The sequence below is a fragment of the Xyrauchen texanus genome, chromosome 4, assembly GCF_025860055.1.
Source record: "Xyrauchen texanus isolate HMW12.3.18 chromosome 4, RBS_HiC_50CHRs, whole genome shotgun sequence".
In the NCBI taxonomy this organism is placed as follows: Eukaryota; Metazoa; Chordata; class Actinopteri; order Cypriniformes; family Catostomidae; genus Xyrauchen; species Xyrauchen texanus.
Window position 1 is genome coordinate 12,516,440 of NC_068279.1, and position 15,190 is coordinate 12,531,629.

At 40.8% G+C, this 15,190-nt stretch overlaps 1 protein-coding gene across 1 annotated transcript in view; it reads left to right on the forward strand.

Moving 5' to 3' along the window:
- Positions 1-125: 125 nt before the first annotated feature.
- LOC127638237 (squamous cell carcinoma antigen recognized by T-cells 3) overlaps positions 126-15,190 on the forward strand; it is a 36,677-nt gene continuing 21,612 nt past the window's right edge. The window contains exons 1-7 of the mRNA XM_052119680.1: positions 126-365; positions 7,993-8,119; positions 9,903-10,007; positions 10,268-10,452; positions 10,664-10,769; positions 13,041-13,165; positions 14,822-14,977. Of these exons, the coding sequence (XP_051975640.1) occupies positions 171-365; positions 7,993-8,119; positions 9,903-10,007; positions 10,268-10,452; positions 10,664-10,769; positions 13,041-13,165; positions 14,822-14,977 (999 nt within the window). The 5' untranslated portion in view covers positions 126-170. The remainder of the gene's footprint in view (positions 366-7,992; positions 8,120-9,902; positions 10,008-10,267; positions 10,453-10,663; positions 10,770-13,040; positions 13,166-14,821; positions 14,978-15,190) is intronic.

Below are 15,190 nucleotides of genomic sequence, written 5' to 3' on the forward strand. Positions count from 1 at the left end.
GCAATTCATTCAATGAAATTCAGCCTAAGTGAGAAGCTGTTTCCTCCTCTCCGCGTTATGCATTGCTTTGCTAATGTTTTTACTCGAGCCCCGCCTTCTGGTTGTTTTTACTCGCCAGCTCCTGTGTTGTGTGCGCGACTGTCCCTGTGCCCAGGCAAGTAGTTCGCAACATGGCGGCAGTGGATAACGAAGAACAGACGTTGTTGCCTGACATCGAGAAGGAGGCTGAGGGCATGGAGAGAGAGATGGAGTCTGAGGTGGACGAAGAAGAAGGAATGGGAGTTGAACATTCTGAGGAGGATGAAGAGGACACGTCTGATGACGAGCGGGAGAATGAAGCGGAGATCCAGCGGTTGGAGGAGCAGGTGAGAGGAATGAATGAGGCTAAAGGCTTTACTTGGGAAGTTTATGTCACTATATATATATATATGATAACCCCGTTTTTCCAACAAGCCCTGCGTATTTAACATGTCCATAATACACGGTGATGTATGACAAAGATGCAGAAACGTGCATCGCAAAGACTTTAGCGAGCTAGCAAACATTTTGGCTTGGTGTTTAAACTAACCAACCATCTCATAGTTCTGCTATTTTGTTGTTGTTTCTACCACCATAAGGCCATGTATTTTGGCGAGACGTTTAAAACACTCATATGAAATGTGCAGCAGGAATAAAGTTTGGGGTGATTTGAGTGTGTTTTGGTGGAACGTGCTTTGCGCTTGGAGTCAAAATACGCACAATGAGTGCAGATGGAGAGAGAACTATAGATTCTCCTTTACATGAGATTACTTTATTAAGTCACCTGTTAGACCCTATGCTGGATTTATACTTGGAACATGTTTACAACACGGTTAGTTTAGTGTATATATATATATATATATATATATATATATAGTAGAGATGCACCGATTGCAATTTTCTTGGCCGATTTCCGATTTTTTGCAAGTGTGACCTGCCGATACCGATTTTTTCAGATTCCTATTTTCTTTCTAAGAACTATTATTGACCACATATACAAACTAAATCTACCTTTCTTCAATGCTAAATTTTATTTTCATAATAAAATAAATTATTAAACATTACAATTTCCCCCAAACTGCACTAAGTTACAGGATCTTCTCTCACTTAAACAACTCTCAAAATAAAGTGCTCTGTGACTAGAAAGAGGTAGAAATAACAATTAACTGCAAATAAGTTGCTTTATATAACAGATGTCATTTTCCACTATTATTATAAATGGACCTTTTTCTCTTTATTACTCGTCTAACAAAACAATTCCAAAGATCTGAAAATCTGAAGTGTCCAATACGCTCAACTTACGTTAGATGTACAAATATCAGTTGTAAAACTGAGCACTGCTTCGGGAACGGCTTGCATACCTGTCAACACTCCTTTTTTTCCCGGAGTCTCCCAATTTGTTATTTTTCCCAAAAAAACTCCCGTAATTTGTGTGGCCCAAACCACGTTATATGAATAATCACATCAATATATATTATTCCAAGGTGGTCCAGTTGCCAGATCTTGAATGAAACACATCCTACTCACACAATCGACACATCATACAAATTACAAATCATGTATGACCTCAATCTGGCAACCTACAACCCATTTGCGCTGTTGATATCTGCGCAGGTAGTAGACGCGGGATGTTAAATCAAGCATCGCTGGTAGATGGGAGCGGAAGACTCAGATGGTGCTCCGGTGAAAAAAACAAAATATACATGTAAATTTAAAAACAGCTGGATGGAAGAATTGAATTTCATATTTCGAAGCCATATCGACAATACCCACGCCTTTTGCAATGTGTGTTGCACTGATTTTAATATCGGACACGGTGGGAAAAATTACGATAAATCACAACGGCACAATTTGTATGTATTTAGCCTGCCTCTGCCATCCAGCACCCCCCTTCCCCTCTCCTGGATTTGTGTACCCAAATGTTGACAGATAACAGGCTGCGTGTGTGACATGACACGAGATTAAACAACTCGGGCAACGCAACGTCGGAAAGTACCTCCTACTCTGTATCGAGGAAATTTATCAGATTTCTGAAGCCTCTGTCCTCAACTATGGAGAACTGCTGGTCATCCAGGGCCATGAATGCCATAATTTTCCTCGTAATTGCTTTGGTATTTTCGTTGCTCATACCAAGGAATGATAGGAGACGCTGCTGACTTGTGACTGGCTCTGGCTAGCTTTAGCCGCTTTCACTTTTTAGCTTCTTTTTTAAAGGGTAACTAAACCCCTGCTCAGAGTCTGACTCCACCCACTAGCAATATTTGAAAAATGCTGGAAAAGTGGGCAGACCCCAGCGGGAATAGAGGGGACGAAACGAGGGCGGGGCTGAGCGGGGGGGGGGGTGTGCACCTGAGACCCGTAGTGACAGATTAATTGACAGCTGCTGTCAGACTCTAAAATGGAGAGTGACTGGAGTGACGCAAGTAGCTTTGCCACGGAGCGGTCTTTTGAAGTCGAGGACTTTTCTCCCCCACCTTCACCTGAAGTGGAGGAGGGTGAAATGTATTACTATTATGTTATTATTATTCCTCACACGGTCGCAAGACGACATGTACATGAATCTGATGAGTTTTATCGAGTTGATGTCAATAGCGCGTGCTCTGTAGGCATATTTTGCCGCTATGTGAAAAAATCCAGCAAAATGCAGTGGTGCGTTTGTCGATCCCCGAGGATTAACTTTAGCCTAACCATAAATTGTGATTCAAATATATATGATCACTCACCTCAAGACGCCGCTGCGGTGGTGGAGTCCATGCAGGAGGAGCAGCCTTTGGCACTGCGTCACTTTTCAGCGCGAGCTGTTTGGAGAAGCCCATTTCCACCTCCATTGCGTTGGAGAAGCAATCCCGCGTAAAATGCAGTTTGCACACTCCTCCACACTTCCAAGTCTGCTGGAAAGCTATACAGTCCAGCAGTGCTGTTGCAACCAGCAACACTACACCTACGTACCATCCTGACCACTGTACTAAATACAGATAATCTACGCTAACTTGAAGCTATCCTAACTGACACAATACTATGCTACTAACTAACTATGCTTCTAACAATACTACACTAACAAATATGCTAATTAACTACCTAGGCTACACGAAATAATCTAAATAACTATATAAATGCTATGCTAAATAGATGCTAAAATACTCTATCCTGATCGTTTTAAATACTCGCAATTCCAACTCCTGACTTGCTACAGTGGTTTTGACGAAACAAGATGGATTTTATACTTCCATGGGCGTGGTGAGCTGGAACCTGCTTACGTCAGCTGTCACCGCTTACGTCACGAACCACCGCAAACAGCCAATAGGAAAATTCAACTGCAGTAGCCACCGTTCAACCTGAAGAGGGCAGCACTCAGACGTTTTTACACCATATATTGTAGAATTAAAACACTTTATACACAAATGTCAAAAAAATTACTTGAATCAATGACCAGTACTAATAAAGCCCCATTCTTACAGATCATTAACTAAAAAAGTTGGTTTAGGGTTTAATTACCCTTTAAAATGGGCATTTTCAGCTGGGTGATGGTGTTAAAAATGTCTAATTAGGTTTGTTGATCCGAAAGTTATTGTGGTGGTTCCCCCACGGTTTACTTTGGCCTTAAAATTATTACACATTTCAAACTTTATGTATTCTTCACTCACAGTGAAGATCTCCCACGCCAATGACATGTTTACATGCGGCTGTGACGTTATTGCCTGCGCCGCTGGCAACAAAACGGATCAGCTTGGAATCGGAAAGACGCGAGCATGCGGAAAAACGGCTAATTCCGGTCCCTGGCCGGTCAATCGGTGCATCTCTAATATATAGCACATACACTGCAGTAGGAGGCTCTCTGAGAACTGTTGCATTGTAGTCTAATTGCATGTTTTTTTTGGGGGACTCTTTATAAAGCTGTGATCTGGACTACTGCCTCCTGATTTGTAGTTATTTCTGATTTTGGTTTTACCAGACCTGTGTGCAATAGATGAAAACAGAGGCAAACTCCAGTGTGATTTTCTGTATGCTATAGACAGACATTATATAGTCTTAGGTCAGATTTCTGTTGAAGGGCTTGTAATAAAGCATATATTTGTAGTCAGAAGTTTACATGCACTTTAGCCAAATACATTTTAACTCTGTTTTTCACAATTCCTGACATTTAATCATAGAAAACATTCCCTGTCATTAGTCAGTTAGGATCACTACTTTATTTTAAGAATGTGAAATGTCATAATAATAGTAGAGAGAATTATATCATCACATTCTCAGTTTACACACTTTGTTAGCATTTGGTAGCATTGCCTTGGGAAGCCTTCCACAAGCTTTCCTTCAGACAAAAATGGTGTAACTGAGTCAGGTTTGTAGGCCTCTTTTCTCGCACATGCTTTTTCAATTTGCTCACAAATGTTCTATCGGATTGAGGTCAGGGCTTTGTGATGGCCACTCCAATACCTTGACTTTGTTGTCCTTTAGCCATTTTGCCACAACTTTGGAGGTATGCTTGGGGTCATTGTCCATTTGGAAGACCCATTTGCGACTGAGCTTTAACTTCCTGGCTGATGTGTTGAGATGTTGCTTCAATATATCCATGTAACTTTACTTCATCATGATGCCATCTCTTTTGTGAAGTGCACCAGTCCCTCCTGCAGCAAAGTGCCCCCACAACATAATGCTGCACCCCCATGCTTCACGGTTGGGATGGTGGTGTTCTGCGGCTTGCAAGCTTCACCCTTTCTCCTCCAAGCATAACAATGGTCATTGTGGCCAAACAGTAAAATTTTTGTTTCATCAGACCACAGGACACTTCTCCAAAAAGTAAGATCTTTGTCCCCATGTGCACTTGCAAACTGCAACTGTCTGGCTTTTTTATGCCGGTTTTGGAGCAGTTCTTCCTTGTGTACAATGGTTTATAATGGATGTGGTACCTTCAGGCAATTGGAAATTGCTCTCAAGGATGAATCAGACTTGTAGAGGTCCACACATACAGGTGAAACTCGAAAAATTAGAATATCGTGCAAAAATTCATTAATTTCAGTAATTCAACTTAAAAGGTGAAACTAATATATTATATAGACTCATTACAAGCAAAGTAAGATATTTCAAGCCTTTATTTGATATAATTTTGATGATTATGGCTTACAGCTTATGAAAACCCCAAATTCAGAATCTCAGAAAATTAGAATATTGTGAAAAGGTTCAGTATTGTAGGCTCAAAGTGTCACACTCTAATCAGCTAAACACCTGCAAAGGGTTCCTGAGCCTTTAAATGGTCTCTCAGTCTGGTTCAGTTGAATTCACAATCATGGCAAAGACTGCTGACCTGACCAGAAAACCATCATTGACACCCTCCACAAGGAGGGAAAGCCTCAAAAGGTAATTGCAAAAGAAGTTGGATGTTCTCAAAGTGCTGTATCAAAGCACATTAATAGAAAGTTAAGTGGAAGGGAAAAGTGTGGAAGAAAAAGGTGCACAAGCAGCAGGGATGACCGTAGCCTGGAGAGGATTGTCAGGAAAAGGCCATTCAAAAGTGTGGGGGAGCTTCACAAGGAGTGGACTGAGGCTGGAGTTACTGCATCAAGAGCCACCACACACAGACGGGTCCTGGACATGGGCTTCAAATGTCAAACGTCTTACCTGGGCTAAAGAAAAAAGAACTGGTCTGTTGCTCAGTGGTCCAAAGTCCTCTTTTCTGATGAGAGCAAATTTTGCATCTCATTTGGAAACCAAGGTCCCAGAGTCTGGTGGAAGAATGGAGAGGCACACAATCCAAGATGCTTGAAGTCCAGTGTGAAGTTTCCACAGTCTGTGTTGGTTTGGGGAGCCATGTCATCGGGCTGGTGTGGGTCCACTGTGCTTTATTAAGTCCAGAGTCAACGCAGCCGTCTACCGGGACATTTTAGAGCACTTCATGCTTCCTTCAGCAGACAAGCTTTATGGAGATGCTGACTTCATTTTCCAGCAGGACTTGGCACCTGCCCACACTGCCAAAAGTACCAAAACCTGGTTCAATGACCATGGTATTACTGTGCTTGATTAGCCAGCAAACTCGCCTGACCTGAACCCCATAGAGAATCTATGGGGCATTGCCAAGAGAAAGATGAGAGACATGAGACCAAACAATGCAGAAGAGCTGAAAGCCGCTATTGAAGCATCTTGGTCTTCCATAACACCTCAGCAGTGCCACAGGCTGATAGCATCCATGCCACGCCGCATTGAGGCAGTAATTAATGCAAAAGGGGCCCAAACCAAGTACTGAGTACATATGCATGATTATACTTTTCGGAGGGCCGACATTTCTGTATTTAAAATCCTTTTTTTTTTATTGATTTCATATAATATTCTAATTTTCTGAGATTCTGAATTTGGGGTTTTCATAAGCTGTAAGCCATAACCATCCAAATTATATCAGATAAAGGCTTGAAATATCTTACTTTGCTTGTAATGAGTCTATATAATATATTAGTTTCACCTTTTAAGTTGAATTACTGAAATTAATGAACTTTTGCACAATATTCTAATTTTTCGAGTTTCACCTGTATATTTTTTTAAGTCTTTGCTGATTACTTTTGATTTTCCCATGATGTCAAGCAAAGAGGCACTGAGTTTGAAGGTAGGCCTTAAAATACATCCACTGGTACACTTCCAATTGACACCAATTAGCCTATCAGAAGCTAATTGTCTAAAGGCTTGACATTTTCTTGAATTTTCCAAGCTGCTTAAAGGCAACTTGGTGTATGTAAACTTATGACCCACTGAAATTGTCAATTAAATGTGAGGCAATCTGTCTGTAAACAATTGTTGGAAAAATTACTTGTGTCATGCACAAAGCAGATGTCTGACTAGATGTCCCAATTTGCCAAAACTATAGTTTGCTAATATGAAATCTGCATTGCATCGTTTTGTTCTGTTAATTTTCTTCCATTTTGGCAAGTCATTCCTCGTCATTTCAAATAAATTCAAACAAGTCACAAAGTCAAGATTTCTCTGTAGGGAAATGACTTGTGCAATAGTAACAGCTGTCTAATGAAGGTTCCAGGGTAATTTCACCTTGCCAAATGTGCCCCATCTCACCATGACATCAGCCAGCTTTTAAAGGGTTAGTTCACCCAAAAATGACAATTCTGTCATAATTTACTCACCCTCATGCCATCCCAGATGTGTTTGACTTTCTTTTGTCTGCAGAACACAAATGATTTTTAGAAGAATATCTCAGCTCTATAAGTCCATAATGAATTGTGGCCAAAACTTATTTCCAAAAATCCAATCCAATATTTCCAAAATAATCCATAACACTCCAGTTGTTAAATCATATCTTCAGAAGCAATATGATAGGTGTGGATGAGAAATAGTTCAAGTACTTTTTTAACTATAAATATCCACTTTCACATTCTTCATCCTTTGTTTTTTGGTGATTCGCATTCTTTGTGCATATCACCACCAACTGGTTGGGGCTAGTCATGCACATCTGGGATGGCATAAGGGTGTGTAATTTCTAAAATAATTTTTGGGCAAACTATCCCTTTAAGGAACACAGAAGTCCCAAAGAAAGTCTTTATTCGTGGGAGGTGATGCTGTTCCAGCATCTCCCACTCTAGCATGCTATACCACAGAGAATGCCAGCCTTGTCCAGATGAAACTTTAGCCATTCACTTGCCCAAACTTGTTCGTTTTTAACTGTTTACGCTGGTTAACTCGGCCATGATCTCAATGCCAAGAGGAGCATATACAGTATGCTTCCCTCTTTAGCATTTTATTTTCTTCCAGCAGCCTTACAGATCTCTCACATTGATTTATTTATGGTTTTTAATGAGCTCATAAAAAGCATTTGATTATTTATGTCAGCTTGAGTTGCTCTTTTATGGTTTGTTGGGGGATCAACTTCTGAATTCTTATTGAATCGCAAATTTAATCATGCAATATTTTGTGATTTTGAGTAAATTTATCATGCAAGCAAATTTAATAACTTGTATCCCTTTTTTAATTTCTCTGCAGCTATCAATCAATGCATTTGACTATAACTGCCATGTGGACCTGATCAAACTCCTGCGGCAGGAAGGAAAGCTGCACAGACTGCGCAAGGCCAGGCAGAAGATGAGCGAGCTCTTCCCTCTCACTGAAGGTCTGAAGTCTGGTTCTCTTTTCTTTGGTGTCTCACTGTGCTTTATGCTGGAGCCAGACATTTCTCTGATTGTGTAACAGAGAATGGTGAGCATTATGTAAAGTTTTGAAGAGAGAGGACAAGAAGTGCTTTTTGGAGTCCAGGCGATCTTTTTTATTTCCTGTTGATTCATTCCTTAGGTTTAAACAGCAGATATTTTTTTATGAGAAATGTTAAGACTAGTGCTGCTGGGCTACAGCAGCAGTAATTCAGCAATACACATATGAATGACATATTACATTAAGAACCAGGTCTCCTAATTATGATCACTACCTCATTATGATCGCTAAAAAGTAATTCAGCAATACACATATGAATGACATATTACATTAAGAACCAGGTCTCCTAAATATGATCACTACCTCATTATGATCGCTAAAATGTGGTTCGCGCGTGGTGGGTCTGGCATAGATGCTGCGGTGGATGGCGTGAAGCCTCCACACGCGCTATGTCTCCGTGGTAATGCTCAATGAGCCACGTGATAAGATGCATCGGATGACGGTCTGGTACGCGGAGGCAGCTGAGATTCGTCCTCCACTACCCGGATTGAGGTGAATTACTACTCTATCATGAGGACTTAGAGCAAATTGGGATTTGGACCCCAAATTTTTTTTTTTTTTACGTTTGCCCAAAATGCATATTATAATTTCTCATCAAAATAAAGTTCTTTTATGCACAATATAATTGCTCAAAGTTTAAATAAGAAGAGTTTCTCATATACCTTTATAAGAAGAGATTACAAACAAATATGCTTTCAAAAATAGTGGGCTACAGTCAGGCTGATCAGGTGCAGAACAAGCAATAGAACTGAACAGAACCTTTCCTGAAAAAGTATGTGAAATGTATTTTTTGATCATTTCTTTGTCATCATTAGTATAATCACATTTTAACTTTTTAAAAATATAAAAATTTGACATTCTATCATTCATCTTGAGATTGTTTATATATTAATGGTATGAGCTTTCAATGTTTTAAATAATTGGTACAATTTACAAGTAATAACATTGAGTTTACATTAACAAGCTCTAAAATGATACTGTCACTTCAGGTTTATTTATTAACGAGAGAGAAATCTCATCAGAGTTCGGAATGGCATACGACCATACTTCTCTTACCATTTCTGACAAAGGCAGACATGGCTGAAACAGGAGTATGCCGTTTCGAACTCTCCATAATTTTTGTTTTTAGAGCAATGTGCATCCGGGCTATTTATGATCAATATTCCTTTTTTATCCGACTGTTAAGAACTTTTAAAAGACAGGGATCTCCTCTTTGATGGACACACATTACACAGAAGAAATTATCCGCTTTAATGAGTTTTTCAACAAAACAACATTTTCCAGGTATTCCAGCACTTAATTTCTAAAAGCTAAATTCAAGCACTTTAAACACCTAGTGTGAACCCCATAAGTGGTGTAGAATAAAGCGCAGTAGGGATAAAATCAAGTAATAAAGCAATTATGATGTTTGACATGTCATTTCATTTATGATCACATTGACCGAAAACAATTGGCAAATTTCGAAATATCAAGTTTTGCCGAGATATGTTTTTTAATTTTATTATGTCAAATTTCAATGTATATTCCCATCCCTATTAGTCAGTGTATATAAAGATGGATCTAAAAGCAAAATATGTGGCCTTTGGACAGTTAAGTATTTCATGTCTAAAGGAGTGTTAAGGTTTAAGCTTTGGTATGATTTGGGCATTGTGCCTCATTTTATATTTATTTGTTTTACGGAATAGAGATTTGGCTGGACTGGCTGAAGGATGAAATTCACCTGACAGAAGACGAGTCAGACCGGGAGAAAGTCTACGAGCTGTTTGAGAGGGCTGTGAAGGATTATGGCTGTACGTGTGACTTTATTTTTATTCCATAGATTAAGAGATAATACTGACTTTATTTGTTTTTCTACATTCAAATGGAGGCATGAATAATGAATATGCAGTAAATTGCTTCTTTTTGTGTATCAGTTAACTGTAAAATGGTTAGTCTGTTTGTACCAAGAAACTGAGAAATGTCCTGTAATTGCTGTTTTATATTGAGATGAAATATTTGTTTATAAACCTGAATAATGAGTTGAAAAGTCTACTCTTAAACCCATGTGCAGGCCCAGAGCTCTGGCTGGAATATGTGCAGTACTCCATCGGGGGGATGGGAGCCCAGGGAGGCATTGACCGTGTCCGATCCATTTTTGAGAGGGCTCTGATGGAAGTGGGCTTACACGTGACTAAAGGGTCTTCAATCTGGGAGGCCTACCGGGAGTTTGAGATTGCTATTGTCTCCACATTGCAGGTACTTTTACTCTGGATTCCTCCTTATTTATTGCAGAATAGTTAAATAGCTATCAAAAATAGCTAAACTGTGAAAGGCTCTTCATTGAATATCACATGAAAAGTAATGACAACCCTCAGAGGTTTAAAAAAAATGTTACTGTTATCAGGCAAATAAATGCAGTGTTATGTTTTGTCTTGTGTAGTTATAACAATGTTTCTCTCTCTCTCAGCCTCCTCCAGGAAGTGTTCTATCACAGGAGCAACAGGAGCTGTTGAATGCCCAGCTCGAGCGCATACACACCCTCTTCAGACGGCAGCTAGCTGTACCACTGATGGGTGATTCTCTCTCTCATTCTCCTCCTTCACCATAACTTTTCATTGTTGGAGTATAGGAACATTTTTGTCGACTGACAGAATTGTTTGGGAGAACTGGTGCCAAAAGAATTTAGATATTGAATATGAGATTGCACAATCTGGCAGAAATAAAAACAGCTGCAAAAACATGTCTAGACAGAAATGAGGTGTGGTTAGACAGGATTGATTAAGACTTGAATTGCAAATAATGTTGATCAGTGTACTGCTTTCCGAAATGTGGATTAAAAGAAAACAAATTATAGGTTCTGTCACCTAGACAACAGCACTGCCAGACATCAAGGACAGGACAGCCAGTAGCTGCCTGCAGATAGCCAGATGGTCTGGTTTGTATGTGGGGTATTTTATTTTTGGCTGCTTCTTTTCCTCTTGTTGGCTGCTTTTGGCACACGATTACATCCTACTCTGCTAAAAGCACCAGATTACAGATTAGGCTTTTGTGCAGCATGGCTCATGCTTCTATAGCATTTTTTTTTTTGTCTTAAGTTGCCTCATAGTGATGACAGGTGATAAACTCAATAGTAATAGAAAGTCGTTGTTATGCCAATTATCTTTTGAAAATGAACAGACATCCTGTACTTGCAACAAAGAAAATATTATGAAAAAAAATAAGATTAAGTGTTGGGCCTCATGTATTCAAAAAGAGACAAAGGCAGGCCTAACATAGTCGTAAAGCCTGACTGAGGCCCACACAAACAAAGTTTTACATCTTACTGATAAAAACCACGCCAAAATCAAACAAAGGGAGTAAAAAACCGACTATAAATCCCAAGAAGCCTTGCTCACTTTACAACTGTGTGAAATTCCAAAGGATCGAACTCTCAACTCCTATTGGATGAGGCACTTAACAGAACGCACCTCAACTATGATGTCATCCTGAGTAGAAATACTTCGAAAATCGTTCTCTACGCTGCTTCCAGTGACTTTGCGTGCCGTATGTAGATGTGGCTCATCACTGCTCTCAGGTGTTGCCTCGTTGCACAAGGAAGTAACATGCAACTTCAAACTGCGGTAATACAATCTCTATCTCGATGGACAAGTTGAGATTACATTGTGTTCCACCGAACACTTTAACGGATCCGAAGGAAGCCGCCGAGCAATCCGCATCTTCATCCATTTGCTTGCAGGAGTGAAGAAAGAAGGATCCCCTTTCCTCTTCAATCAAGTTGATGTCGCTGATTTCTCCGCCAGCCCACCGAGAATCAGCAGCCGTAAAGCCGCCGACAGAGCGTGGAAACGGCCTCCCGTCATCACTCGAGCCTCGAGGAGCCGAGTCGGAGTCAAACGACGGATGAACACACGTACTAAGAGGTTAACGTCTGGGCAGAGATAGGATATTTAGGTGTGTTATTCTTGTGGATCAAGTTTATTGTTTGTACAGTTTACAGACCGAGGAGTCCGCTCATTTGTTGCTATTAATACTCAAGGTATTAATGTAACATACTGTTATCACAAATGAGAGTTTGCTGTGTTGTAATCCAACCACGTTGGACTGTTGTGTATATACGCCATTGTGGATGAGACCGGCATACTGTGTTTATCCATAACAGTTACCTTCTCTCCCACGATCGCGAAACCGGCTTCTGCGCCGCCACTTTCACTTTCTCTCTGTCGTACTAACCCCACACACACACAAGTCGTACAAGCGAAAGACATGCCGCAGACGCCATTAACCGGCTTCTCTCCGCCCACATTTGCGGCCATACGCTCTGGCCGGAAATCTCACGTGACGTACTCTCCACGAGAGTCACATCCGCCAATTCGTGTGCGTCACTCCTCTCTCTCTCTCACACACACACATAGAACAATCTAACATTGAGACTGTTATACTGTCTGGTTATTAGTCCCTGTTTCCAAGGTGGTGCCCTGTCGACATTAATCCTCACTTGTTTTGAACCAGCAATGGCAGATTCTGATCCTTGGCGTAAGAAAGTGGTTCCATGCACAGATGTTTTTTATGACAGTACTCAGTTTTTCCAAATTTGTTAAAATGTACTTGTTCATTGAACTGTTGTATATTAGCAATATCACACGAGCATGAGTGCGCTATGGCCCCACATCAGCACTGCTGTGATTCGGCTGCAGGCAATCATAGCATTGCTGATTTAGGGCCATATTGCATGATTGCAAGTGTGTTATTTAATTAAATATATATATTAATTCCTTTGAAATAATAGAATGGAATGTTTTAATACTAAACTGCTCATCTCATCACATTAATATTATGTTCTGTAGATATGGAGGGAACATATGCAGAGTACTCTGATTGGGCAGATGATGGTGTTCCTGAGACGGTCACACACCAGTACAGACGTGCCCTGCAACTGATGGAGAAATGCAAACCTTATGAGGAGGCGTTGGTAACTGACACTTCTCTTACTACTGTAGCTTTCTCTGAGATCTCATTGTGACAAGGTTCTTAACTCTCTTTAAAGGAAATGGTGGGAACCGGGTGAACAATCATGAAGAATTTATAACAAACTATTTAACTCAAACACAGAAACATTTACACACATACATCTCCACGTGCATCTCTCCCACTGGTGTCTCCGGCTCCTCTTTATCCCTCTTCTGGCTGATTGGAGTAAATCCAAACTTACGACCCAGCTATGCCCTCATCTTCGTCACATACCCCCAACACCAGTTTCAGGCTGGGGAACCATCCTGGAGGGGAGGTGTTGCTGTTCCGCTACTGGCTGGGGATGAGCAGGATGAGGGGAGGGAGAGGGAAAGAGAGAGCAGGACAGCCCAAGAGAGGAAAAAAAAGAGAAGGGAAAGAAAAAAGAATCTGGGTCGTGACCACGCCACCCACCATCAGCGACGCCAGGAGATGGCACTAGACTTGCTCTGCAGTCCCTTGGCCACCGCTTCCTTGTGGACGGCAGCGGTCTCCACCGCCTCCTGGCAAACCGCTCCAGTACCACCAGATCATATATCCTCTTTGCTGCGTTCTTGAGCCAGCAGCGAGGTCTCCAGGACGGCGTGGTCCTCCTCCAAAGTCCCGGGTTTTGGCACCAGTTTGACTAGGTTCTTAACTCTCTTTAAAGGAGGAGGAGGGAACCGATTGAACAATCACAAAGACTTTTAATAACAAACTATTTAACTCAAACGCACACAAACATTGATGCATGCACACAGCTCCACGTGCATCTCTCTCTCTCTGGCATCTCCGGCTCCTCTTTATCCCTCTTCTGGCTGATTGGAGTAAATCAGTGCCAATCATCCAACATTACGGCGCGGCCACCCCCTCCTCCTCGTCACACTGATTTTAATTTTTCTATGTTATTTATGCAGAATGATGTTTCAAGCAGTGAATGCAGCAGTACAGGCTTTTAAATCTTTATACTGTGTATATAATTCTTTGAAGTTCTCATCCTGACAAATAAGTAACCATCATACCCATTTTATGGCAGTTAGTCAGCTTTATTTTGCATCCATGATTCTTTTTTTCTTCCACCATATTTAGTCACTGAATTGGACCACCCCAATTGCTTCAATCACATGGCCTCCAAACACGGACACAATGATTGACACCATAAAACAATAACTGCTCCTCCTCCTTACTGAGCCTAGGGCTGTAAGGTATTCTAAAATAACACGGCACCTTTAACATTTAATTTGGTTAAGCCAGAAGAAGAACCGAATTCAAAGGACAAATGCAACTTGAACTGTTGCTACAGAAGTTGGTGGTGAATTTGGTGAACTAAATGATACGGTACTTCACAAATTGTTTAAACTGCATTAGGCTAGAACTGCTGTTAACATTCAGCTGCTGTGCCCATGTGGTAATTCAATTACCAGTCTGTAATTTATAATTAAACTGCGCAATAATCAGTTAAGTACTATTGTGCTCATTTCATTATAACCGGTGTAATTTGTCAGTGCTGCTCACATTTTTCTGTTATTTTTTTGCAAAATGCTCTGTGGCAGCTCTGCTTTTCCTTTTAAATGTAATTTGTTTACAAGATGTTCTTGTGCTTTTTTTTTAATGCTGTTGATCTTGATGTTCAATCTAGATGGTCTCTGAACCTCCAAAACTGGCCGAGTATCAAACCTACATAGATTTTGAGATAAAGGAAGGAGATCCGGCTCGAGTCCAGATCATATTTGAGCGAGCGCTGGCAGAAAACTGTCTTGTCCCAGACCTATGGATCAAATACACCACATATCTGGTGAGCAACTCCCTTTTATTCAGCAGCTCAGCACATCAGCTCACACACTCCTCTCTGCATGTGTGCAAGCTCCTCAACTCCCTCCCGTTTTTTCAGGAACACATTAATTGCTTTAATGGGACTGTAATAAGATGCACAATCTGCAAGTGGGTAACAGTCTCAGTGCAGCAGAGAACACATTAGGGAGCCAGCACCTCACCAGATGGAGAGTGG